The sequence below is a fragment of the Bos grunniens genome, chromosome 25, assembly GCF_055505025.1.
Source record: "Bos grunniens cultivar Pamir isolate PY7600 chromosome 25, Bosgru_T2T1.0, whole genome shotgun sequence".
In the NCBI taxonomy this organism is placed as follows: domain Eukaryota; kingdom Metazoa; phylum Chordata; class Mammalia; order Artiodactyla; family Bovidae; genus Bos; species Bos grunniens.
Window position 1 is genome coordinate 3,799,674 of NC_141189.1, and position 27,397 is coordinate 3,827,070.

Genomic DNA, 27,397 nt, shown 5'->3' on the forward strand with positions numbered 1-27,397 from the left:
GCCGCCTGTCTGCTGATGGGTGGGGCTGCATCTCCCACTCAGTTAGTTGTTCGGGAGGCAATGTCCTAACACTGGGGCCTACAGGCTGTTGGGTAGGACCAGCTCTTGGAGGGGGTGCCCCGCAGCTGTGCAGCTGTGCGCACCAGCATCCACATCGTTGGAGTGCCCAAGAATGGCTGCTGCCCACGTCTGTGTCCCCAGGGTGAGCCATAACTGCCCACCCCCTGCCTCTCCAGGAGACCTCCCCCGCCCCAAGACCTGGGAGACCTGGCCAATCTCCCATCAAGGTATGGCTTTCGCCCCCGAGGCCTGGAGCACAAGAGATTCCGTGTGTGCCCTTTAAGGGTGAAGTTTTTCCCCCTAGCCCTGTGGAACTCCCAAAATTAAGCCTTGCTGGCCTTCAAAGCCAGATGCTGGGGGGCGTGTCTGCCCAGAGTAGGACCCCGAGCAGGGGAGCCTGGTGTGCGGCTCAGAGGCTCACTCCTGCAGAAGTCCTTCTTCTCCAGTGTGCGGCTCAGCCCCTGGGGGTGTCCACCCCTCCTGTCTCACTGTGGTTCCTTCTTTACGTCTTCAGTTGCAGATCTTTCTGGTAGGTCCTGGTCCTTTCACTGATGACTGTTCCGCAGAGCTGTGATGTTGGTGTGCTCACGGGTCCTTATGCTCTGTCGTCTTGGCCCACTCCAGCCTGGCTGGGAGAACTCTGCACCGACGGACACAGGCCAGCCTCCGCCCGGTAGCCACTGACTGTGTCTGCTGACCAGTGTCAGCGAGGACAGCGTCGGTGAGGCTAGGGAACTTTCCATTTCCGCTAGACTGGCTCGCCCGCCAACAATCGCAGGCAGCCGCTGGCTGCTCTCCTCCTCCTGGAAATGTCAGCCTCCCTCCAGGAGCTGCATCCCAACACCAGGCCCACCCCAGCCCCTGAAATGAACCACGCCAGACAACCGTACTTTTCCAATTATAGCTTTTTCTTTTTTCTGTTTTTTTTTTTTTATGAAAAAGATCACACAGAATTCGCCAACAAACAAAATTCCAAAAGAAACTTAAAAAAAAAAAAGGAAAACAATAATTCCCCCAAAAAACAAAACCGAAACCTGGCTTTTCCTTCCCTTAAGATTGTCTGGACGAGGCCTCCCGTCCCCTGGAAGGCGCGGGGGCTGCTAAGTGCTTTCGTGGGCTGAGCAGGGCCATCTGCCCTTTCAGCCTCTGCTCTCCCTAGGTCCTTCTCCATCGTGGGGGCGAGTACAGTACACCTGGGCTGGGGGCGGGTGGGGGGTGTGCTTGGGACAGGACGGGGGCCCGTGAAGCGGGGTGCTAGACACTCACAATCTAACAGGAAATAAAAAATAATATTCTGCACGTCAGAATGTGTTCGCTTTTTTTTTTTTTATAATTTCGTAGCTATTTTTTCACAGTTTTAAAAAGTTTATATTTATATATATTTATATATATTTATCTTTATATATATAATTAAAAAGTTGACTCCATTTAAAGGCGTATGATACAGGGAAGAGTCTCTTGGTACAATAAAACTGTACAGGCTAAGAACTGCCGCCTCCCCGCGGGCATGGGGACGAGGTTTCAGCACCATGGGCTTGTCTGTAGTGTGAGGGTCTGGACCGGCGGGTGGGGTGGGCCCTCCCCGGGGCCTCAGGGCACGCAGCCCGCTCCCCCTGGCACCTGGCCAATGCTGCTGGACCACCCCCCAACCTGGCTCTGCTCCCCGAGTCCAGGCCATCCTGAGAGGGTGGAGGGTGGAGGCCAGACCCCAGGCAGGCGCCCACGCAGGCCCGGCTGGGTCAGTGAGGCTGGGGGCAGGAGGCCGGCCCGGCCCCGCGGTGGGAGGCTCAGGGTGCGTGCTGTGCTGAGGGGGCGGGGCACCAGGAGGACCCACCAGCAGTGGGAACCTCCGAGCAAGCATGAGTTTGGTTGCTCAGACACCCCCTCCCACCAAATCCCCAGCTGGCGTCGGCCTGAGGGTCCTGGGGCCTGGCCTGGCCAAGTGCTTACAAGGTGCTGGGGGGCCCCAAGGGGCCGGCAGAGCCATACCCTGATCGCTGAGAGGGGAGGGAATCTGGACGTGTGCACATGTGAGCACGCACGTGCATGCATACGGGCACACACATGTACACACTTACACGCTGGGGCATCCACGGGCACACCTGCATGCACACAGCCCGCGCACGCGGCCGCCAAGCCCTGGCAGTGGGGGGCAGGCGGGCCGCTGGCTCAGCAGAGCACGGGCACGCCGTCGGTGGAGAAGATCATGCCCGTGGTGGGCTCGTAGGTGCCCGCCAGGTAGTACAGGCCCTCGCTATCCTGGTGCTTCTTGGTCTGGAGCATCTGCTCGTACTGCTCCAGGCCCACCACCAGGCACTTGTGCGACACCGTCTGCACGTCGTTCTCGTCCACGTGCGAGGACTGGTACAGGGCGCGCTGTGGGCACATGGCGGCATCAGGGCACGGCGGGCCAGAAGGGAGCCCCGGAGAGAACCCAAGAAACACGGCGGGCGGAGGAGGAAGGCAGCCAGAGACCCAGAGAGAGCCCCTGGGACAGGGACACAGGCAGAGACGGAAAGAGACCCAGAGACGGATACAGAGAGATACAGAGACTGAGACATCAAGGAAGGGACAGACACACACAGAGACCCAGGGACTTGAGGAAGAAGACAGCAAGGGCGACAGAGGCCGGCAGAGGCGCAGACCGGGACACAGCAGGCAGCGGTGCGGGTCGGGAGCCCCCCGAGTGGGCGGGGTCATAGGAGGCCCCACCCCCGCGCTCCTACCTCCATGAAGTCTTTCCTCTGGCTGGAGGCCCGCAGGGAGGCGGGGAGGCTGCGGCCGGACTTCTGGTCCCAGGGCTGTGTGCGCAGACGAGGGGCTGCCGTGAGCCTGGGCCCGGCCTTGCCTGACCCCTGGCCCCAACCCGGCACCTGGCCCCCAGACCCCAGAGCAGGGCAGCCCGGCCCACCTGGCCTTCGTGGAGGCGCTTGCCCGGGCTGGTCTCCTCGGGGTGGTAGAACCACTTGACGCGGACCACCATGTTGCTGCCCCACGACTCCCACATGCTCTGGATGCGGCCGATGTAGGGCAGGTTGGGGCGGCCGGCCGACAGGAAGACGGCGCAGTCCCCGATGCGGATCATCTCCTTGCCGCGCACGATGGCCTTGTAGAAGAGCTTGCGGGCCTTGCCCTTCATGCCGCGGCGCTGCAGGCGGGCGGGCGGGTCAGGGTGGGTGCGCCTCCCCCACCCCAGGCCCTGGGTTCTGCAGCGGCAGTGCAGGGCGAGAGGCCCCTGCCTGCCCTGATCGGGAGCCCCGGCTCACCCCCGTGGCAGAGTGGGCCTCCAAAGGGACTTTACGTGAACTAAGACTCCGTGCTGAGAACCGGGTGGGCACTGATGCGGGGTGGGCGGGGGGGGGGAGGGCCCTGGGACGCCCACACGAGCCACAGTGCTGCAGACGCCACACCTACTGCCGAGTCCCAGCAGGCCCCCACTCCTCCTGCGGGGTCCTGACACCAGCCCCTGAGGCAGAGCCGGCCCCTGCTGACCCCCAACTTCCAGACGGATGGGGAGGTCGCCCCAGCCCCGTGCTCTCTGCTCCACTGGACACAGATTCCACTCGACACTTGCAAAGCCCATCGCCCTCCGGGCAGCCTCAATCTACATACACCACCCTGAACAGTGAGCAGTGCCAGGTCTCTGCACCAGTGGGCCCTACCAGAGGCCAGGGAGAGGGGCCTGCTGCTGCTGCTAAGTCGCTTCAGTCGTGTCCAACTGTGTGTGACCCCACAGACGGCAGCCCACCAGGCTCCCTGGTCCCTGGGATTCTCCAACCAAGAATACTGGAGTGGGCTGCCATTTCCTTCTCCAATGCATGAAGGTGAAAAGTTAAAGTGAAGTCGCTCAGTCGTGTCCTACTCTGAGCAACTCCATGGACTGCAGCCTACCAGGCTCCTCTGTCCGTGGGGTTTTCCAGGCAAGAGTGCTGGAGTGGGGTGCCATCGTCTGCTCCGGGAGGAGGGCCTGGACAGTGTTAACCCCCAGGCACAGCCGACTGCCCCACACATTACCCCAGGAAAGCCACTCACAGAGATCATAGCTTGGCCAACAGGATCCAGCCCTGGGCTGGTGGCTGGATTTCTCTTCTCGCAATAAACACTCCCTGGCGGCCTCTCAGCGCTCCTGCCTCTCCAGCGTTGGGACAGGCTGGTATGCAGGCTCCAATGAGTCAACAGACCAGCCATCGGAGCCCAAACTCTGCCCGAGGCAGCCCCGCGACCAGTCATTGACCCCAGGCCAATGCTGCCCAGGAGCCAAGCCGGCTCAGCTCTGCTCTGCCCTCCAGTGGAGCCCTTGCGCCTTCCCTTCAAACCAAGTTGTAAAACCCGCCTTTCCCTTCTCGGACTGGCCACTAGGCGGCGCCAAGGGTGTGGGTTTTTTTTTTTTTTTTTTTGGTATAAACAAGGAAAACCTGCATACTAATTTCCTACCATACCCGGCTGACCCTTTTCTACTTTTAATTCACTGAGTCCCTGGTGAGACTTGTTTGTTTGTTTAGCCACATCACAGCATGTGGGATCTTTGTTCCTCGACCAAGGATCAAACCTGTGCCCCCTGCAGTGGAAGCAGGGAGTCCTGAAGTCCATGACAGACTTTCTTACCTGTTCTGTAAACCGCTCAAATTATTTTCAGCTCAAGGCATGTTACAAACTGATTTAAGGTGAGATAGGTGGCTAAGACCTCTAAGCCGGCTCATCTTTGACAGCAGGTATGTTTTCAGGCCCCAAAGGCTACCTTCTTCAGACTCAGAGATGCCCCCTTGATCCATGGAGTGCCTAGTGGGGCTGACCCCGCCTCTGTGGCCAACACGGGACCTGATCTGGCCAATCCAAACAGCCCACCCTCCTTCTGGCCACTGTGATTGGCTCAGGGGTGTGCTCAGGCCCTAAGCCAAAGGAGGCTCCACCCACTTTCCCTGGAACCCTAATTTTTAAAAGAAGATCCTTCCTTCCCACTGTCACTTCTGAGCTAGTAGGTCAGCTGAAAGCTACGGGGCTGCCTACTGCCAAGAGGAGAGGAGCTGCCGGAGAAGGAGAGCAGGGCAGAGAGAGAAAGGAGAAAGTAAAGCTGGGAGCACGGGTCTGAGAGGGATCTGAAGACAGCCTTTGGGCTGCTGGATCCAGCTGGACCTGAAGCTGACAACCGCAGACTTTTCTATTAAGTTTGGCCCTGTGCTCCGACCTCTGCAGCAGTAAGTGCACTCAGTAACAGTGACACTGGAATGTGCAGAGAGCAGATGCCAAGATAAGGAACTGGCCGATCGCCCTGGGGACAGGGTGGTGAGGGTGAGCCTGTCCTTGGCTCAGAAACCACTGCTCTTCGATATGTCCCTGGACAAAGTGTCTGCCTGGATCAGGGCTCTGGCGGGCCTGGTCAGGAATGTCTGAGTGTGGCTCATCAGCAAAGACCCTAAAAGAATCACTATACCCCGGTTTGCTGTCTCGAGTAGTGGCCTTGCCAAGAGAGGCGCTTTTAGCCTGGAGCCCGCAATCCAAGGTGGATGAAAGTCAGATAGCTCACACCCTGCAGGGTCAAGCAGCAGATCTTCTGCCCCAGATGACCCCAGGGGACGAATCAAAGGCAAGGATGTCAGAAGGAGAGCAAGAGCTGTGGGAGTGGGAGGACACCCCCTTGTCTGACAAAGGGGGATCCCCCACCCTATCCTAAACAGTCTTTGGGGGTGCAGCCTGGGGCCAGGTGGAGCTGTCTGTCCCGCCCCAGGGGATCCAACTGCCCTTGGCTGGCACAGTGGCTAGCCCTAAAAGGCTGCTGCCAAGACAGAAACCCCCAAGCGAGTCTCGATACATCACCATAGAAACGAACCCCTAAAGCCTGCCTGCCTGGCAGCACCGGCATTACAGAGGTCCACACCCAGCAGGGCGCCTGGCTCCCGCGTGGCCTCAGAGGACCCTGGCTCAGGGCAGCGGATGCCGCGGGCAAACCTGACCTGACTGGCTATTCCCATGGGCCAGGGGCCCAGCTCTTCCTGCCCAGGGGCGTGGGGCAGACTGGTGGCCTCTGGACTGTTCCCTTTCTACATATAGAAGCTTCACGCATGTGCATGCATGTGCAGGTGTGTGCATGTGCGTGTACAAGTGTGTCTGTGTGTGCACAAGGCACAGGGTGGGCCAGGAGGGGTCCTTCTGCAGAACCGACCCCCACCCACGCCAGGGGCGGCCACGTGCCTCAGACCCAGTCAGCCAGAATGCTGGGCCTTCCCCTGACTAGCTCAGGGCGGGCAGGGACCCAGCCAGGCCCAGGAGACTCAGTCCTGGACTTCAACCTGCAAAGAGGGAAAGAAGTGCCTCTGCTACGACTGCTAACCTGACCGGCCCGAAAGTGAAGAAAAGAAACTCAGGCCACGTGGCTATGTGGCTCTGAGACCAGCCGCACGGTCACTACAGGCCTGCCACAGGACTGTGTGGGTCAACTGGGTGCCTCCAAGGGTGGGTCTAGGTCCCCGGGACCAGGGGGGCAGTGCTGCTCCGGGATGGGTGGGACTCGGGAGTCACATGGACTCCACAGCTGTGACCCAACCCTCCACCATGGGGCTGCTGGGACGACAGAGAAAGATGACCCCCCCGCCGCACCTACCTGGGTGGGCTTGCCGAACCACTTCCAGAGCTGCCGGGCGGGCAGGAAAGCGGCGATCTTGGGCCGGTTCTCCACAGACGGCAGGCGCTGCCTCTTGGCCAGCTCCTTGGTGGTGGGGAGGTGGACACCCTCTCTCTTCTTGGGCCGGCTCTTGGCCCCGGCCTGGGCCTTGGGCGGCAGAGGTGGCGTGGGCTGCGGAGGGGGAGCCTGGGCCGCAGGCGCCGGTGCCTTCTTGCCGGGGGAGTGGGCTGAGGAGCGGGCCTTGCCTGCCTGCTTGGGCGCCTTGCTGGGGAGGGCCGGCGGGGCGGAGGGACCAGCCGTGGGGGCGGGGGCGGCCTCGTCATCAGAGCTGCAGGAGGAGTCGTCTGTGGTGGAGGAGGAGGAGGAGGATGAGGAGGAGGACGAAGATGAGGAGGAGGAGGACGAAGATGAGGAGGAGGAGGACGAGGATGAAGACGAGGACGAGGAGGACGAGGAGGAGGAGGAGGATGAGGACGAGGAGGACGACGAGGACGAGGACGACGAGGAGGAGGAAGAGGACGAGGCCCTGGAGCTGGAGGCGCTGCAGGTCCGGCCGCCGCCGCCCTGGCCGTCCTCCTCGCCCTCCGTCTCGGAGCTGCTGCTGCTGCTGTCGCTGCTGCTGCCGCCGCTGCTGCTGCCACTCTCCGACTCCTCAGCCCCGTCCTGCTCGGCCTGGCCCTTGTCCGGGCTCTTGGGGGTCCCAGAGTCCTCGAACGCAAGCCCGACCGCAGGCTCCTGGGCCAGGTCGCCATCCGCAGCCTTGGGCCGGGCGGCCTTGGGCTCGGGGCTCCCGGCTGCCGGCGCATAGCTGCCCAGGCCAAGCAGGCCCTTGGGCTCCTCCCGCAGAAGCAGGGCCTCCTTGGCCTTCTTGCTCTTGGGCGACGTCACGCCCTCATGGTCCAGCTTGACCAGCAGCTCAGCCTCCTCCCCTGGCCTCCGGGCGCCCTTGCTGGCCGACTCCTCGGCAGCCCGGGCCTTCTTGGGCTTGGGGCGGGTGGCAGGCATGGTGATGGGCACGGTGACGAGGGGGGCGGGGGCCAGGGCCGCCGCAGGGGCTGGCAGCTCCCCGAAGGGCTCGGGAGCCGGGCAGCTGGCAAAGGTGGATGGTGCTGGGCTGGGCTGTGGGGGCGCCGGGCGAGCCTTGGGGGTCTTGGCTCGCTTATCCACGGGTTCTGGGGGGCTCTTCTTGGAACCTGGGGTGCTGACGGGCTCCAGAACCAGTGGGGTACCGGGGACGTCATCTGTTGAGCCCCCCTCCTCCAGGACGGCAGCTCTGTCTGCAAGAGAGGAGGAGCAGCCCGGTGAGTCAGGGCTGGGGGGCCAGCGAGCCCATGTCCTTCCTGGCCCTGCAGAGCTGGGCAGAGCTGGGGGCCCTCTCAGGTCCTCGGGATGAGCGGCTCTCACACCGCACCATCCCCACTGCCCTGGAAGCCCTGCACTGGATTCTGGAAGGACACGCCTGCCTGGACCTCGGTTCTGCCTCTGAAAGACCCACGAGCTCCTTGAGCCTGCTTCCTGTCAACGTTCCCGCACAGGCGGGTGGGGGGTCTCTGTGCAGACACTACAAGAGTGTGGCAGGCCCCGCGTGCCGGCAGGTCAGTCCCCAAAACGTACCGCTCTTGGCCTTGGTGCTGGGTTTCCGCCCGCGACCCCGAGCCTTAGCGCCGGGCTCCTCGGGTGCCGCCGCGGCCCCGTCCTTGCTCTCCCCGGCATCTTTGCTGGTCTTCCGGCTGCGGCGCTTGGCGCTCGGCACCAGGAGCGCCGGAGATGGCTCCGCACCTGCGGGGCAGGACAGACAGCAGCTCAGGCCCGGCCTCCGCCCCCCACTGCTGCTGGAGCGTCACCCGTCCATGGGCAGAGGGGTGGAGGGGAATCGGACGTTGCAGCGTGGCCTGCACCCGCTGCGTGGTCAGGCGGCAGGCCCGTCTGCAGGAGCGCAGCTCGGGGGTCTGCACCTGCGTGCAATGAGGCTTCCTCGAATAAACGAGCAAGGCAGGGCTGACTGTGGTCTTAGTGGTCCATGTGGAGGATCCAACGCCCTGCAGCCCTGGCACTTCTGGGTCAGTGTCCCGGTCCTAATTCTGACTAGTCGAGGGAGCCGCGATGAGGCATCTCCCCTCCGAAGCCCGGGTTTCCTACTGGTCAAGGGGCAGGGGGGTCCCAGACCACTCACACTGGATCTTGTAGTCGGGCGGCAGGAGGCGGATGTGCGAGAGGGGGATCCTCCCAGTGTCCCCGTCGTCGAACTCCACGGTAATGAGGTCCCCGTCATCTTCCAGGCCCAGCAAGCCTGTTGGAGGAGGGCAGGGTCAGGGGAGGCCCACGGGCCTGGGCCCCCTGGCAGACGCGGGGCAAAGGGGAGCAGACACCAGCCACTGAGCAGCCCCGGGCGCAGGACGCATGAGGGCAGGTGGGCAATGGAGCAGGATGTGGGCTTTGAGCCGGGCAGTCCTGGGAGCGTGGGCTCCCCCTGTCCAGCCAGGCACGTGGCCATGTCCACCTATCCAAGGCCCTCCCCAGAGTGATGAAGGAACAGCGAGCGTGGGACCACACAGCAGAGGGAGCAGGCTGGAGGACAGCAGCTGCAAGAATGTGGCCTCTCGGAAGACGACACCTGAGTAGACGAGCGGGACTCCTCCATGCTGGGCCCGCTGTGCCAACGGGAAGGAAGCAAGCTTTCACAGGGGAGCCCTGGGGTCCCCTCTCCTGAGCACTGAGCGCCTCTGCAGGCTGGGGTGCAGGGGTCACTGGGCAGACTAGGGGTCACACGGCAGCTGCAAGCTTCACGCCAGGACACTTGGCACAGCAGAGGAGAGTGGTGGGCACCACACCAACCAGGGTGACAGGGAAGTCCAAACACTGAATGGTGTCCCCCAGCCCCACTCCTAGGTGCTGGACGTGGAGCCCCAAGTCCCGAAGGATGGTGCCACGGGCGGGCTGGCGGGAGGAGCCGCTGGCGCTCGTACTTGGCGCCCCCGCCGTCAGGTCCTGCCCACACACAGCTTCCAGTCCCCTCGCTGAGCATCGCCAGTGATGAAAGAACAGCCTCCAGCAAAAGACAGTAGAAGGACAGAGGTACAGACAGGAGCCCGCAGAGACGGGAAGGGGACTGCAGGAGGAAACAGAGCTGAAGAAACCGCAAATGGAAACACTATGGCCTCAGGGAAAAAAGGAATCCATGAAACAAAGAGAGATCACTAAAAACAGAAAAAAATCAAAGAATAAGAAAGAACTTTAGAAATGTTATAAACAATAGCAGACACATCAAAAATGCAACGGAATAGAAGGACCGGAAGGCAGGGGTGAGGAAATCTCCCAGAAAATAGAAAAAAATAAAGAAAAAGATGATAATGGGCAAAAGACAGCAGGAGAGGGCCACCAGACAAGTGTGAGACCCAAGGAAAGAGGGTAAATGAGGGAGGAGACTCTCCAAGAAGAGAGACGAGAAAAATCTCCAGGAACTGGAAATCTTCCTCCAAACTAAAGTGCCCTTCCCCCAAATGCCCAACAGAACACACACACAGAGACAGAGAGACACAGAAAGAGACAGAGAGAGAGAGAGAGAGACAGGGAGGAAAAGACAGACAGAGACACAGAGAAGAAGAAAGACAGACAGACACAGGAGAGAGAGAAAGAAACAGAGAGAGAGAGGCCACATGAGATTCCAGATCTGGGAGTAAGGGGACGGTGCCAAGTCTCCCATGACGATTTGGGAATAACTCTGGTATAGGATACCTCCGACATCAGAATCCACATAACGATAGAATGCTGACTTCAGAAAAAGCGAGGGAAGGTGATTTCCAATGTAGAATTTATACCCATGAACTACCTCTAAAGACTGGGAGAGAACAAGCAGACTCGGACGTGTGTGTACTTGAGGAGTTTCCCTCCCACGGACCCTTTCTCTCTGGAAGCCATGAGAAGGTCCTCTGCCACAAGAAGGGAAACAGACACGAGATGCAGCACAGCAGAGAGGTGGAATTCTCAGCAGGACTGCAAGCACAGGTCCCAGCCGCCAGCCCATGGGGCTCAGGAGGCTGGAGCCCCAGGAGAGCTGGATGGGGAGGCACGGCTCCCTTCGTCAGGGGACTCTGGCCCAGCGCTCCATCCCCATCTCCTGGGCACATACAGGTGACTTAGGCGGCCGACAGGTGGACTCCCTTTGCCCCCGGGTTTGACTTGGGACTGTAACACACGCCCAGACTCCTGGCTCCCAGATGCATTGGTTTTGCACTAGCTCAGTGTCCACCACCTGCTCATCTGCGAGTTCTGTCTGTATCCACACTCACGTCTTCTGGGCTACCGTTACCCTTTGTCTGCCCAGCTGTCAACCTCTTATTCTGTTCACACGGTCAGATTCCCTAGGGAAGCCGCCTTCCCGTCTCTTCCAGTCCACAGGCAAAATCAGGAAGCTGCCTCACTCATTAGCAAGGACGAGTGCAAGACACAGAACCCAGGTGACCCAGGCCAGTTCAGTGCAACTCCATCCTGGGACTCAGATGGGAAAGCGGCGCATTCCATGAGACAGGGTCTGTTCAGAAGGTGAGGAGTCCTCGGGGGTGGGGCGTGAAGCCAGCACAGCTGAGAGCATGGCTGACGGACACAGGGACCCTGAGTCCTGATGACCCCAGGGGAAAGTCCCCGCTCCAACCAACGCCAATAAAACTCAATGCTTAAGTCTGTCTGAGCTGGCCTTCAGGAACCAAATGGATCCATGCTGACACGCTGGGAAACGGGGGTGCCGTGAGGGTCTTGCGGGCGGGTCTCACCTCGGACCACCGTGCCAGGGTAGAGGCAGCGGTACTGCTGGCTCCAGTAGGCTGCGATCCTGGTCCCTTGCGGCAAGTAGCGCGTGGAGGCCGGCCTCACATCGATGATCTGGGGAGGGGAGGAATGAGCGCCAGGCTGGCCGCCCCGGCCCCGTAGCCCCGCCCCCACCGCCTCCTGCAACAGCCCAGCGGCCCCGCCCCGGCCCCGCCCCCACCGCCTCCTGCAACAGCCCAGCGGCCCCGCCCCCGGGCCCGCCCTCACCGCCTCCTGCAGCAGCTGCTCCAGACAGTAGATGTGGGGCCGGTTCCCACGCTCACCCTCCACCACCACTCGATATCTGCAAAGATGGGGCGAGGTGACGTGAGGTCCCCCCAGGCAACCCCGCCTCAGCCCACGGCCAGCTCTACCTCCTGGACCACCAGGATGGGGTGTGCAAGCTGGGGGGTTGCTGACTTGCTGCACAAGCTTAGGACTGGTCTCCCCACTCTGGGCCCATCTCCTCAAGATGACCAGGCGGGGTCACAGATGCAGGGAAGGCCAGCACGCCCTCTCCTGCTCCCTCCCACTAAGCCCTGTCCACCTGGGGGCCACCTGGGAGTCCGCCCTGCCCCCTGGCCCGCCCACAGAGTGTGCTGTTCTCCAAGCCTGCCTGAGCCCCCATCCTATGGGGGGAGCGGGGAAGCCACAGCTCAGAGAGCTGAAGCAAGGCGCCCACAGCAGCCCGGCAAGGCTCTGGGTGGGGGTCTGAGGCTCTGTGCGAGGCGGCCCACCCCCACTCACATGTCTGGCGAGTGCAGGGTCTGCACATGCCCCGCATACAACAGCTTGTCGTCCATGGGGATGAGTACACGCAGGCCGTCCTTCAGCTCATCCTTGTCAATGATGCAGGAGCGAGGAGCTGAGGGCAGGCGGTGAGGTGAGGCTGGAGCAGGGGGCGGCCTGGAGACGCCCCCTGGGCCCACCTGGCCACTCCAGCACCCCTCTCTGCAGTGTGCCCACGCGCACACGCCCCCCTCCCAGCGTCTGCAAAGACCCCAGGCAGGTGGGAACGCAGGTGACGCCCACGCAAGGACCAGCGCTTTGCTGAGCCTCAGCTGGAGGCTCTGTGCCATCAGACCCCATTGCCACCCCTCAGCTGCAGTCTCCCGCCTTCCCCACGAGGAGCACTGCCTGTTCTGGCAGCAACACCCCCAAGGCTGGGCTTCCTGCCCCAACCAGCCCCCAGCCCGAGACTGCCGCTCCTTCTTTCCCTCCATTCTCCTCCAGGCCCACCCACGCTGCTTCAGACTCCTGGACCCAGTCTTCTCCTCCGTAGGACCCTGGGCCCAGCCCCTCACTGCTGTCACCTCACTCAGAGAAACCCAGATCACTGGCTGGGATGGACGGAATGACGGGCCCAGGTCTCGGTGCCCGCCTGCACCCGCACCCCTGCCACAGCCTGAGCATGGGTGCAATGGCTTCCCACCTCTTGACCTTGGGCATGGCCATGTGACCTGCTTTAGCCAGTGGATAAGGGGAGAAGAGCTTGAATCTGAAGGGAGGCCTCCCTCCAGAGGCCTTCCGGTCCCTCTCGAGCCTCTGACAGCAGGGCTGTCAGAGAACAAGCCCTGAGCAGCCCAGAGGCCCACGCTGGGCAGACCTGTCCCTGGTGTCAATGGACTGCTAGCTGTCCCATTATCACCAGAGCAAGCCCAGCTGAGGTCACCCTGCCGTCCTGCTGACAGCCTATTCCCAACCATCACTGAGTCTGCATGCTTGGTCGTTACACAGCGATAGCTGACAAATACACTCCCCAGTAGGTGACAAAGCTCCTCGGGGCTGGCCTGGCTCTTCTCACTGTACTCCCCCAATTTACATTCTTTAATCTCAAGCTCCAGACCCCCAGGTCCAAGTGCCTACTGGAAGTCATCGCTCTGGGATGTCCTCCAGGCACCCCAAACCCCAGCCAACAAAGCCCAGCGGTTCCCTCTGTGACCCACCTCAGTGACAGCTGCCCCCACCTGCCAACACCTGTCCACAGGCCTTGCCTCCCCGCATCTGCTCACACAGCCCTCGAACACTCCATCCCGCCCATGTGCCCCGGCTCCCCCCACAGGGTCCCACCACCCCTGGACCCACTCCCTGGCCCACCCTGACTGCTGCTCACTCAGATCCCCCAGCAGTCTCCTAACTCATCTTCCTGGCCCCCACTTCCTGCCCCAGCCCTCCAGTTCCCTGTCTACACAGCAGCCAAAGAGCTTACCGTGAAACCAACCTGACCACCCTGACCTCCGTCTTACTGTTTTCAGGGCAAAGCCCAAACCCCCACCGAGGCCCTCAAGACAAGGGGTTCTGCTCTGCCTGCCCCCAGTCCAAAGCCGCTCTCCCGCCCTAACTGACCAGCCCAGAGTCACGCTGGCCTTCCTGCAGCTTACCTCGGGCACTGCTGTGCTCCCGTCCAACCTTGGGGCCTCTGCACACGCCAATCCCCCGTCACCCTGTCCCCTCTCTACGCGAGCCTGGCCTGGCCCGCTCGGGCCCTGCTGGCAGCTGCCTCCGGGGAACCCCCTGCACCCCCATACTCCAGGCCCGCGCCAACACGGCATGGCAGGCGCTCACCTGGGGTCAGCGGCCGCTCTGCCGCCCCGCCTCGGGGCAGGTGCTCGTCCTCGGAGAAGCTCGAGTCCTGGTTGGGCTCAAAGTCCTCCTCAGCGGCCATGCTCTCCATCAGCTTGCTCACGGCTCCTCCCTTGCCCCGGTTCTGAGAACAGAGCAGGACAGACCGACGGCTGAGGCCGGGCCGGACCCCGGCGTCACCATCAGGCTGCCATGCAGCGTGGCACAGAGAGCAGCAGCCAGATCCCACCTGAGCGCCAGGAGGAGGACAAGACGGGTTGAGGGAGCACCTCCAGCTGCACACAGATCTTGGGGTTGGGAGGGGCACCCAGGATCGCCCGCATTTGTCAACTGAGCAAAGCAACTCTGCCGTGCCTAGGCCCCCGGGGAACCTCACCTCCTTCTTCACCTCCTTGCCCTTGGCCTTGGCCTTGCTCCTCTTGGCAGAGGCTGGGGAGCTGGTATGAGGGGCCCGGGCCTCGGTGGGCAGGGCAGGAACGCGGGGCGGTGGCAGCGAGGCTCCAGATCCGGCCTCCTTGCCCTTCTTCTTCTGGGGATGAAGCCAGAGAGTGGCTGTCAGAGGGCAGAGCGGGCCCAGGCCCCACATTCACCCTCCCGCCCCTGGCAAGCATTTCCGGTTTTAATCTGGCTTTATTACCACTATGCATTACTTGTTATAAAAAAAAGAATATCGACGTGCATGTAGCTGAGTTCCTCTCCAACGAGCCCACCAACCGCAGAGGTGACTAGAGGGAATGACAACAGCGTGGCGTGTCCTTTCCAGAACTTTCCCCAAGCACACACAATCATGTAAACTCACAGGCTACGCAAACGCATTTGTGCACACACAGTACTTTTTTTTCCTTAAACACGGATGGGAATTTACCGAAAATTCCGCTGTGCAGCCTCCCTCCCCCCACCCTCTGCCAAGTGTATCTGGCAGACAGGGAGAAGAGGCCTCCCTTTTTATTGTGACCAGCCGACCGAGGTGCCTTGGCATGGAGACCTGAAATTCATCTGGCTGCCCGCCTGCTTTTTCCCTCTGCTGAATGAGGCCAAGAATGACGACAGCGTCGCTCGGCGAGGCGGGCACATTCCTGGCAGGAGCGTGCAGAACCGTGCCCCCACTGCCCAGGGCACTTCTGGGGACCAGCAGTTACCTTCCTCTTGCCCCAGCAGTGGGGGACACCGAGCTCAAAGCCCCCAGGGTGGATCCGGGATGCTCCCTCCACTGGAAAGTGGGCCAGTGCACAGGGACCGTGCGAAGCTCCACTTATCAGAGCAAAGGAGTGGCAACAACCTAGATGTCCAGCAACCTGGAGTGTCCACAGACACAGTTACAAGCTTCTATCCCAGAGGCCAAGGCCCTGTGCCAAGGAAGAGGTGACAGCATGGGAGATGCACGTGATGATATTCGGGGCAGGCAGCAGGCTCAGGCCACAGAGGTGACGGGAGCAAGGGCAGGGGTCACTTGGTGCATTTTAGAAGAGACGTGCCTGATACCAATGACCGAGTCACGGGCCAGGGGAGACGGAAATTAAGACAGAGAAAAAAAGAAGACTGGGCAAATGTTACCAAGACAGCAGTAGAAGTCACAGCTTCCACAAGAGACGAGTGAAATTCAAAGCCAACAGCGTTAAAAGGAACAAAGTGGGGAATGTTACAAGGATAAATGCGTTCGTTTTAATCTCTATTTAGGGGGAGAAGTATATATATACAGCTTTATATATACTGAAGCAACTTGGCGTGTGCACACACACAGACACACACACAATGTTTTCTTATTTCTGATGTGTCTTGTAATCCTCTTCCCATTTCTGAAATCAGAAGGCATCTTGGGGGTGGAAGGACAGTGTTTCATGTGGTCGTGTCTCCTTTTCCACCTGACTTCTATTATTAAATAGACAGCCTGTCTTATGGGGCATGTCTTTGCAGTTGCATCTTCAGGAAGAAAGGGAAATTGACAGCAAAAAAAAAAAAGAAAAGTTACCGCTGCGTGGAATTTAATTTTCTTCCTTTTCTTTATCATCCAATTACTGTTACAATCAGATAAAACTGGTAACTTTCTTTCCCACTAACCAGAAAGCCCATATCTAAGAAACATTTCTTCTTTTAAAAAAAGAAAAGAATTCCGAAGGTGACGAGTTCTGTACACAGAGCAGAGATGTTTGTTGCTGGGATGACTGCCATGGCAAACACCACCATCAACCAGATCACCGATGGCCAGCGTGGCTGTTGGCAGGAGATACTGAAAACCACAGGATGGCCAGATGGTGGGATGCTATTCCTTCACTTAGAGAGTGACTTTAAACAAGAAAGAAAGAAAAGTAAGCCAAAAAGTTGATGGCATGTGGGAATGCACAAGATCTAACTCCAAATCTAGGAAGCAGGATACAAAAGGGCACCTCACCAAACGGTGAACCGTTTGGCCCCAGAGCGGTTTCCTTCGTGTCTGACGCCCTAGGCAGTTAATCTGTTCCGTTCCACCTCTGACTGTATCGTCAGGAGGCTGGGATCAGGTGAGCCCCTGGCCCTCTCCTAAGGGAAGCTGCCTTTTTGGGAAAGGCTCAGAGAGGCTGGGAGCCCTGTGGTTAGGGGCTCAGGCACTAGGCCTCCAGTGTAAGCTCAGCTCTGATGATCATTAGCTGCTGGGCTGACTGGGACGGTTCCGGGGCTACCTGTGAGGTACAGTTTTTAAGACTTCCTTATATGGCTTGTAAAACCCTCCTTACATGGCCTGTGATGTCAAAAGCAGTATGTACTTGGTCTCTCCCCGCCCCCTGCTGTGTTCCTGATACAGCGCTCCTACAGCGCCCTGGCATTTCCGGGGTCACAGGCACATCTTCTGTTCTAAGAAGGGGACATGTGATGAGCTCGTGGATGGCCTTAGGATGGGGCCTGGTCTGCAGAAAGACCAGCCACGACCCAAACTTGAAACTTCGGCCTCATCCCCGTTCTTGGGAGAGGAGCAAGGGGCTGGATGGAGCCTGAGTGACTGCTCTCCATCGTGCCTCCGTGATGAAGCGACCACGAAAACCCCTTAGCGCTGGGGCTCCGACCACAAGAGGGCTGGTCCACACACTGAGGCGTGCCGGAGGGGGCATGGGGCTCGACGCCCCTTCACACACACCCTGCCCCTCACGTCTCCTCCACCTGGCTGCTCCCAAGCTGCATCTTTTACGATCAACTGGACCAGTAAATCAAGTGTCTTCCCAAGTTGTCATTTTGGGGAATTATTGACCTGAGTGGGGGGCGGGGGTGGAGTCACGAAAATCCTTGATTTATAGCCAGCTGGGCAAAGAGCACAAGTGACCACCTGGGACTTGTGCCCGGCCTCGGGGGTGAGGGCTCCACCCGTGGGGTCTGTGCCAGCTCAGGGGAGTTGGAGTCAGAGTGTTTTAGCAGAGGACATAAGCGTCCCCCCACCAGCACATGCAGGATCCATGGCAGAGCGATTAGGACATGCCGGGCCCCCACCGCAGATCCCCCAGTACGGTCATCATCATGCATTATTCCAGCATCTTCTCTCCAGAAAAACCCGAGGTGGCTTCGGCCGTGAGGGGTCACGAATAAGGGGTCCCTGCAGATGCCACCCAAACGCAGCCCCTTCCCCTACCGGCCGACGCCGAGTTCTGTCTCTTTGGGTGGCTTTCTCGAGAATGACACTGTGGTGTGGGGGACGCAGGGCAGAGGGGCCTGAGCCAGAGACCCATGTTGTGAGCTGGCTGTACGGTATGAGTGCAGCTGGAAAGGCAGCAGGCCCCATCAAGACAGACTTCTCACAGAGTTCTCAAAAGGGAGGTGTTCCCTCGGGTGGGGAAAAAAAAAAATCCCAGCTCTATTTTCACTAACTTCTCCAGAAATGAGGTTTTCCTTTGGGGTGAGCCTTTGCCACTGACAGCAGTCACTGCCCTGGAGCATGCGACAGTTCCCATAGAGGCCTTGAAACACTGCCTGAGACCACGCTTCACACGACGGCGCTTACTGGCCCAGCTGCCGGGTGTCCTCACCAAAGACGCCCGTCGAGGGGCACCCAGAGGAGTGCCCACCACCAACGGAGGCCTCAGCATCGCGCTGCCCCCAGGGCGCCCGGCCTCCCCGTCCCAGGCCTACCTTCCTGGGGTCCTTCCTGTCCCTGGCGCGGCCGGCGTCCTTGCGCGGGCTGGGCAGGCCGGCCTTGGCGCAGCGGCCAGGCTTGGCGGCGGTGGGCGCGGCACTGCTGGGCGCGGGGGGCGCCGAGGCGTCATGCAGGAAGATCCGCTCGCTGCGCCGCCGCGTCCACAGGTCGTCGTCGCTGGCCTCAGGCCCCGCCTCCAGGCCCGGCTCCTTGGGGCCCCGCGACTTGCGGGCCTTGCGCCCCTTCTCGGCCGCCAGCTTGGCCTTGTCGGGGCTGCTGGGGCCGGGGGTGCGCGCACCAGGCGCGGCCAGGGCTGGACCTGGCTCCCCCAGCCCCTTCTTGGGCCGCAGCAGCCCGGCGGGTGACCGCTTCCGCACCTTGACCTCGCTCTCTGAGTCGGTGTACTCGAACTCCGTGCCTGCGTGCAGGTGAGGGGGGCGGCTGTGGACGGGGCGCTCTGCGGCCCCCACTTCCCACCCTGGCCACCCCACCCCTGCTGCAGGGACGAGGCCACCCGGGGAGGCTTCCGCCGCTTCCAGGGAGGATCCTGAGGCCGAAGATCCGAAGGACTGTGGCCCACTCCCATCCCGAATCACCCCAGGCTGCCCAGACTCTGCTCCGGACCCTTTACCCCAAAGCACTGTCTGGGAATGTGGCATCTCCTGCCTGGCCACGTGTGAGCTTCCCGGCTCTTCCTGGGCCTCCTCGAGCATCCAGGAGCCCTGGGAGGGTGAGCCGGGGAGAGCCCCACACCTGCACGGGCAGCAGCTCTAAGGGAGGTAGGCGGGAAAGTCCACACAAAATCCCCAAGCCCCAGCACGGCCTTGCCTCTCAAAACTGGGGGTCCTAGACACCCAGTCCCCTTTCAAGAGGACAGGATTCCCCAGAATCCACACAGATCTGGGGCCCAGCCCCTCCCCACAGCCAGGGGGCCACTTCCCTCTGATGCAGGGCAGCCCCCAGCTTCCGCCCAGCGCCTGGGCTCCTTGAACGCACAAGCTCTCCCCAACATCCGTTGTCCTGTCCTTGTAAGCCCCCCGGTCTTCGCTCCTTCTGGCCCCTCTGCCCACACCACCATCTCTCCCTGCCCTCCACCTGGATGACTGCAGCCTCCTTTCTGAGAAGACCCACTCCGCGCCCTGGGGAGTCCTCGGGCCACCCCTCCTCACCACAGGTACACGGCACACTGCAGAGGTCCCATCTGTGTTTGTCTATCTTGGCGTGCTCCACCCCCAGAAGTAGATCCCCACCTTCTCCTGGAGCCCCCAGAGTGGTACAGCGCAAAGCTTGGCCCAGAGCTGGTGGCCAGGAGAAGACTCTAAATGGGGGTGAGTGGTGCTTCTCCCCATCAGGGGAATGAAGAGGGGCCTGCCTCCTCCAGGCAGACCCCAGGGACGAGATGTCTGTGACAGTCCTGGGCTGACCGCCCCAGAGAAGGACTTGCCCCAGGTCAGCCGAGAAGCCAGGGCTGAACCTCAGGCCTACTGACCCTTGGGCAGCCAGCAGTCTGGCCACAAAGGCTCTTGCGGGAGGCTGAGACCCATCACCCCAACAGATGCAGCCTCGGTGGCAAGGGCAGGGCCAGGGGAGGGGCCACACTCCAGGAGAAGGAACCACTTGCAAAGAATGATGATCTTATTAATTCATCTTTTGTTAACAGACTTCCTGCTGCAGGGGAGATAGCTGGGGCTTTCTTGGCTGATTAGGGTGCAGGCCATAAAACACTCTTGGTTTGTGAGCTCTGCTTCTGGGTATGAGGGACTGAGACCCAACCTGATGACAGGTCCCTTGCAGAAAGCCACCTGCAATCCAGGACGCACACAGACCGCTGCAGGCGCACCGCACAGGGAGCCGGCGCGGGCAGGGCGGCGGGCGGGACTGGACCCTCGCCTGGAGAGCAGGGGCTGGGGCCTCCTGCTCACCGCCAGATCGGGTAGGAAGATAACAGTTAAGAGCCTTTGGGGCAGCACAAGCAGTGCCGGGAACAGAGGACACGGTCTCGTCAGGCCCCGCGGTGGGGACAAGCACGAGGCCCGCAGAGACGGAAGCATCTTGCCGCAGCCTCACTGCGGACAGGCCGGAGCAGGGAGCAGAACCCCCAGCCTTGATTCCCAACCAGCGTCCAGTGAAATGTCTCCTCCTCCCCCAAAAAACAGGCAGAAAGGAGGAAAAAGGAACAGGCCCAGAAAACAGACAAAAAATAGTACAGAAGAGAATAAGACAAAAATAGGCTGAACGTCAGGGGATTAAAAGAGACATACGATGTGAAGAGTAACCAAAGTTGAGCTGCAGTGGCTGTATAGACAGGCCTCACTTCATTGTGAAACTGCACCTTTTACCAACTCGAGATCGGTGGCAACCCTGCGTCGAGCACGTCTGTGGGCGAACATCTTCCAAGAGCGTTTGCTCCCTCTATGCCTCTGTGTCCCATTTTGGTAATTCTCACAAGATTTCAACTTTCTTCATTATCATTATATGATACCATGCTTGTTATATCTGTGAGCAGTGATCTTTGATGTTACTACTACAACTCACTGAAGGCTCAGAAGATGGTTGTCGATTTTTAGCAATAAAGTATTTTTTAACTGAGGTAGGTGCTTTTTTTCTTAAGATATAATGCTACTGCATCTTTAGGACTATAATATGGTATAAACCAGAGAAGGCGATGGCACCCCACTCCAGTACTCTTGCCTGGAAAATCCCATGGACGGAGGAGCCTGGTGGGCTGCAGTCCATGGGGTCGAAAAGAGTCGGACAGGACTGAGCGATTTCACTTTCACTTTTCACTTTCCTGCATGGGAGAAGGAAATGGCAACCCACTCCAGTGTTCTTGCCTGGAGAATCCCAGGGATGGGGGAGCCTGGTGGCTGCCGTCTATGGGGTCACATAGAGTCGGACACGACTGAAGTGACTTAGCAGCAGCAGCATGGTATAAACACAACTTTTATATGCATTGGGAAACCAAAACATTTGTGTGGCTCACTTTACTGCAATATTGGGTAAATGCAACATTGCGTTGGTCTGGAATTAAACCCACATGATCTGTGAGGTATGTCTCTACTATTATCAGACAAAATAGGTTTGAAGACAGAAATCGAGAAAGAAGAAGGACGTTTCGCAATGATAAAATGATCGATCCATCAAGAAAACATAACTATAAACAGACGTAAACGCAACGCAGAAACGCACAGGCAAGATTATACACCGTGACCCCGTGAGACACAGGCCAGGCATGCAAGGCTGCTTGGACACTCTTTACAAAATCAATATAATACACCATATTAATAGGATAAAACATTAAAACCACATGAACAGCACATCAACAGACACAGAAAAAGCAACTGACAAAATCCAGTACCCTTTTGTGATAAAACCACTCAACAAATGAGAAACAGAAGGAAACTTCCTTAACCTGACAAATGAAGAAAAAAAACCACTGTTAACATTATATTTGGGGTTCCCAGGTGGCTCAGTGGTAAAGAATCCACCTGCCAAGCAGGGGACTTGGGTTCATGGAAGAGATCCTGGGTCAGGAAGATACCCTGGAGAAGGAAGCGGGAACCCACTCCACTATTCTTGTTTGGGAAATTCCATGGACAGAGGAGCCTGGCAGGCTACAGTCTATGGGGTCGTAAAGAGTTGGACATGACTTAGCAACTAAACAACCACATCATACTTAATAGAAAAAAGTATGAAAGCTTTCTCACAAAGATATCTATGGAGCAGGGAGGACAGGAAAAAAAAAAAACAAAGATATCTATTCTCAGCACTTCTGCTCAGTATTGAACGCAAGATCCTAGCCAGAGCAATTAGGCAAGGAAAATAAAGGGACTATACATTGGAAAGGAAAACATAAAACTACCTCTATTTGTAGATGGCATGAAACTCCAGTACTTTGGCCATCTCATGCAAAGAGTTGACTCACTGGAAAAGACTCATGCTGGGGGGGATTGGGGGCAGGAGGAGAAGGGGACGACAGAGGATGAGATGGCTGGATGGCATCACTGACTCGATGGACGTGAGTCTCAGTGAACTCCCGGATGACGGACAGGGATGGTGATGCACAGGGAGGCCTGGCGTGCTGCGGTTCATGGGGTCGCAAAGAGTCGGACACGACTGAGCGACTGCACTGAACTGAACTGATCTTATATATAGAAAATCCTAAGGAATCTACTTTAAAAAAATTATTAGAACAAATGAGTTTAGCAAGGATGTAAGATATAAGATCAATTTACAAAAATCAGTTACATTTCTATACATTAGCAGCAAGCACTGCAAAAATGAACAGAATTCCATTTACAATAGCATCCTAAAGGCCTTCCCTGGTGGCACAGTGGATAAGGATCTTTCCTGTATACCAGCAATGAACAAGTGGGAATCTGAAACTTAAAAGACAGTATTACTTACACTAGCGATCCCCAAAATGAAGGAAGCTAAATTTAACAAAATATGTAAAAGATCCAAATGAGGAAAACTATTAAAAAAAAATCTGATAAAAGAAATCAAAGCTAGTCCATTGCCAACAGGAAGAACTGATACTGTCAAAGTGTCATTTCTTTCCAAATTGATCTATGGATTCAATGTAATAAACCCAGTAAGAAATGCAGCGAGTTATTTTGTAGATACCAATTCTAAAGTTTGTATATTGAGGCAAAAGGCCCACAACAGCTAACTCAATATTTAAAGATAAGAACAAAGTCAGAGGACTGAAGGTAACTCATTTCAAGACTTACTGTAAAGGTAGAGTAATCAAGACAAGGAGATATTGGCAAAAGCATAGACAAACAGGTCAATGGGACAGCAGAGAGAGCCCAGAAAGAGACTGCCATGAAACTGTCCGGTGACGTCTGACAAAGGAGAAAAGGCAATACGATGGAAAAGAGAGAATCTTCTCAACAAACGGTGCTGGAGCCAGTGGACATCCACGTGCAAAAAAAAACCAGAACCTGGACGCAGACCTTACACCCTTCACAAAAGTTAATTCACGCTGGACCACAGGCCTAAACTTAGAACTGCAAAAATACAGGATTTCTAGACGATGATGTAGGAGAAAATCTAGATGACCTTTGGTATGGCGGTAAATTTTTAGATACAAAACCAAAGGCAGGATCCATTAAAAAAAAAAAAAGGAACTGATAAGCTGGACTTCAGTAAAATTAAAATTTTCTGCTTTGTGAAAGGCACTGCCAAGAGAATGAAAAGATGAGACCCAGGAGAAAATGTCTGCAAAAGACACATCTGACTGTTATCTGAAATACAAAAGGAACCCTTAAAACTCAGTATTAAGATTTAAATTAAATAACCCAGTTTAAGAACGGGACAAAAACCTTAACAAACACTTTACCAAAGAAGATATGCAAATAGCAAATAATAAGCATATGAAAAGATGCTCCACAGCGTATCATTAGGAAAAATGCAAATTAAAACAACGAGAACGTCCAGAATCCAAAACACTAACACCAAACGCTGGTGAGGGTGCTGAGCAGCAGCAACTCCCATTCACTGCTGGCGGGACTGCAAAACGGTGGTTAACTTCGAAAGACAGTCTGGCAGTTTCTTAAAAAACGAAGCGTGATCTTAACATATGCATATAATCTAGTGATCACACTCCTTGGTATTTACCCAAAGGAGCTGAAAACAGGTCCAGACAAAAACCTGCACACAGAAGTCTAGAGAAGCTTCAGTGAAAACCGCCAGAACCACGGTGCCACCCAGACGTCCTTTGGGGCCTTGAGCAGGTGAATAAAGAAACCAACTGTGGTCCGTCCTGACAGTGGAACGTTTCTCAGCACAGAAAGCACTGGGCCATCCAGCCCTGAACAGACGTGGTCTCTGGAGGTGGTGCGGGCCACTGGGAATGCGCTCTGGGGTGCATGAAGTCCAGGCAGCTGCAGGAGGCCGGGGGGTCGGGGTGGCAGGGTGGCAAGCAGGGCCCATTTCCCGTGCTCCAGCCCCTGCCAGGAGGGCCTCATGTGTACCACCGAGGCTCAGAAAAGGGCAAAGGGAGCTGACAGCCCAAACACTAACCCCTGGTGAAGGTGAGCTGGGTCCATGCGGGGAAAGTGGCCCCGTGAGAATGGGAGTGAGCCCAGGAGACGGTCCCAAGGTGTCTGTCTGTCCCAAGAAGACAGAGATACGACCGGAGACGCAGAAAGGAGGGACGCAGGGCCAGGATACGGCTGGGCCTCCTGCCTGAGGGTTGGTGCCTGCTGCCTTTGTCTGCCCAGCCGGGCAGCGAGACGGTAAGCCGGCACCTGGTCACCCGCACTAATGACCTCCGCTGGGTTGCAACCCCAGGCCCACGAAATCTGCCCGGTCTGGGCCAACGCATCTCACTGAATAAACCAGCCCCACCTACTGCCCTAAGTGTGAAGAGCTTCCCCTTCTTCCAGACCTTCGTGCGGCCTGTTCTTGCCACGTGCGCCTCGACTTCTCCTACATCGCCTTAGCCAGCTCCCATTTTTCTCTCCTGGCTCAGCCTGGGTGTCGCCAACCTGCAGCGGTCTCCCTTACCCCTGGGCTGGGCCAGGGGCCTCCGGTGGGCTCCCACAGCCCCCAGCGTGCAGATCCGAGGCCTCTGCAGACCCCAGAGCTGCCTCTGGGCGCCTGAGGTCCTGTTTGCTGGGAGCATTGCTAGTGAAGGTCAGGGCACAGCTCTGGAGACCCCTCCCCAGGGAGTGGCAGGCCAGGGAGGCCCCCATCACCAGGGCCGTCCACCCAGGCCCGGCCCAGCCCTGGAGTTCCCGTCCTTCTCTTGAGCCCCTCCTGCAGGCCGGGCAGTGGGACCCGCTGCCACACAGCCCACCGCCGGGACTCACCCATCAGGCTCTGCCGCTCCTCCTTCTTGCGGGCCTTCTGCTTGGCCTCCAGCTGCACCACGGACAGGGATGGCCCCACGGTGGGGCTGGGCAGGGCGCTAGCAGCAAAGCGCGCCAGCAGGCCCAGCCCGCTCTCCTCCAGGCCTGGTGACAGGGCCCGCTCCCGGGCGCCCAGCCTATAGCCGCCAGCAGCCTCGTCCTCCTCTGGCTCATCGTCCTCGTCCTCCTCCTCGGAGCTCTCATCTGGCGTGCAGAAAACAGGGCACGAGTCAGAGCCTTGGCCCGGGCCGGCGCCACCCCCCGCCGCCCCCAACGCCGCCACAGCGCCAGCGAGGGGGGGCCGCGGCCCCAGCCCGGCTCCGGACTCCTCACCAGCCCACACGCCTCCCACCCTCTGCCGCCCCCAGCCGTCAAAGCGAGCCCAAGACCTGGGCAACCTGGCAGCCCAGAGGTGGGCGGCGGCTTTGGGAGGCAAATGTTTCTGCAGGGGAGCACCAACATGCACCTGTGCTGTGGGCGGGGGACGGACACACGGACGAGGACTGGAGACAGCGCTCTCCACGGTCTCACACGCACACACGCGCGCACACAACCCAACACACACGTGAAAGCTGGGGGAGGAGGCGGGAGGAGGAGGAGGGAGGTGAGGGCGGGGCGGGTGGCAGGGGGCGGGAGGACCCTGGGGGCGCAGGCCGGGCGCTGGCCCCAGAGTGTGTGGGGGCGGACAGGGGGCAGTCTCGCCCGTGGGAGGCCTGGGGGTTGGCTGGCAGCAGAAGGTGGAGTTCTGTCTCATCTCGGAGTGGGTCAGGGGCTCCCATGATGGTAATGCTCTACAGGCTCTGGGGTCCACAGCTGAGGCCCAGCACCTTGGGGAAGCCTGGGGCAAATCCACAGTCCTCTCTGAGCTGCTGTTTCCTTATCTGTGAGAATCTCAGCTTGGCTCAGCCAAGGGAGCCACAGCCGGCTACACCTCCAGGGGCCAGGAAGGGAGTGGCCGGGCTCGTCGGCCCACTCTGCTCCACACGGTCAGGTGCTCAGGCGGCAGAGTGGGACTTGAACATGGGGCTGGCGACTCACCACCCACGGCCTAGTGGGAAAAAGACTCTTGGAGAGCCCCAGCCCACCTCGCTGGGTGGTGAGACGGAAAGGTGCTTCTCCCCAAGAACTGGCCCAGCTCGGACCATCGGCACAAAGGCAGGGAGGGCAGTGGGGCTGGAGGCCGCACCAGGGAAGGTGACCTTCCGTGCACGTGAATTAAGTCCTCCGCCAGAAAGAGAGATGGCCTGGAGGTACAGGCCAGCTTCCCCGCCTTTCTGGGGAGACAGCTCAGCTGACCCCACCAGGCCAGTGGGTGGGAGGGCATCCGGCCAGTCTGCCCGCAAGGCACTGTGACCAAGGAGGTGCCCGTCTGCCCAGGGGCACTGGGAGCCTGGAGGGGACTCGCCAAGAAGAGGAAGGAGGACTATGAGCTACTGCCTCTCTGCAATGTCTGGGGACCGGGAGTCTGGGTCCAGGGGCGGACGAGCCCTAGAAATTGGCCAACTCCACATTCTCCTGCCAACGCCCCCCAGCCGCCTGCTTGTTGCGCTGCAGTGAGCGGCCCAAAAGGCGGCCTCGGGGGTGCCAGGGAGGACGAGGGGTGGGGGAGGGGCGGGGGTCTGGTCTGCCTGTCCCAGCCGAGGGAGCCCTCGGTGAGGGAGGCGGATGAGAGCTTGAGGGAGGCCCAGAAGAGGCTGAGAAAGGAAGGAGGCAGAGAGGAGGGCTGTTAGGAGGGTGAGCGGACGGAGACCCGGCTCCCTGAGCGATGGGGGCAGCGGGATGGAGGCCGGCGGGGCGGGCAGGCGGCAGGCAGGCCGTGCACACTTGCGATCCATTCACATTGCGGACGCCACATGGTTCTGTCTCCGCCCAGTGGGCCACAGCGGCAAAGCAGGCTAAGTGTAGGCAGACTTCTGGCAGCGCCTGGGTCCCCCGCTTCGGGCAGGCCCCCCTCCACCCTGGGGCTTGGCCAGTCTGAGCAGGGTGGCGGGCAGGGGGCTGGCTGGGCTGGGGGTGGGCGTGGGGTGGGCGTGGGGCTGCTCAGGTGTGGAGACTCCGGCTCTCTCTCCCACCCAGGGTTCCTGGTCTGGCTCTGGGTTTCTGGATGTCCGGGAAGTCTGTCTGCATTGGATCCCAGAAAGCCAGGAGTAGCCTGAACCCGGCACCACGAGATGGAAGAATGTTTGGGAAGCAAAAGGCCAAAATAAAGGGCGTGTCTCCCACAAAAGAAATGCTGACTGGGTCACCCTGGTCTCCTGAGACCCTTCCCTATCTCCTGCTCCCGCAAGCCTGTGGGCCGGCCCTGGCTTCCTCCCAGGGTGGCCAGTCTGCTCAGGCCAGAGCCCAAGCGGGTAGGGGAAGCTGAGAGAGGGAAGGTGT

The 27,397-nt window shown here is 59.0% G+C and overlaps 1 protein-coding gene across 12 annotated transcripts in view; it reads right to left on the bottom strand.

Annotated features, from left to right (window-relative positions):
* Positions 1–947: 947 nt before the first annotated feature.
* The window catches only part of TNRC18 (trinucleotide repeat containing 18), a 90,032-nt gene continuing 63,582 nt past the window's right edge, over positions 948–27,397 (bottom strand). For all 12 annotated transcript variants that reach the window (XM_086373789.1, XM_086373792.1, XM_086373796.1 and 9 more), the window contains 13 exons: positions 24,980–25,222; positions 18,158–18,579; positions 14,442–14,594; positions 14,048–14,189; positions 12,230–12,347; positions 11,711–11,786; positions 11,449–11,557; positions 8,853–8,969; positions 8,294–8,458; positions 6,659–7,956; positions 2,972–3,208; positions 2,787–2,861; positions 948–2,436 (listed from right to left, as the gene is read on the bottom strand). In XM_086373789.1, coding sequence (XP_086229915.1) covers positions 2,230–2,436; positions 2,787–2,861; positions 2,972–3,208; positions 6,659–7,956; positions 8,294–8,458; positions 8,853–8,969; positions 11,449–11,557; positions 11,711–11,786; positions 12,230–12,347; positions 14,048–14,189; positions 14,442–14,594; positions 18,158–18,579; positions 24,980–25,222 — 3,362 coding nt within the window. In that variant the 3' untranslated portion in view covers positions 948–2,229. The remainder of the gene's footprint in view (positions 2,437–2,786; positions 2,862–2,971; positions 3,209–6,658; positions 7,957–8,293; positions 8,459–8,852; positions 8,970–11,448; positions 11,558–11,710; positions 11,787–12,229; positions 12,348–14,047; positions 14,190–14,441; positions 14,595–18,157; positions 18,580–24,979; positions 25,223–27,397) is intronic.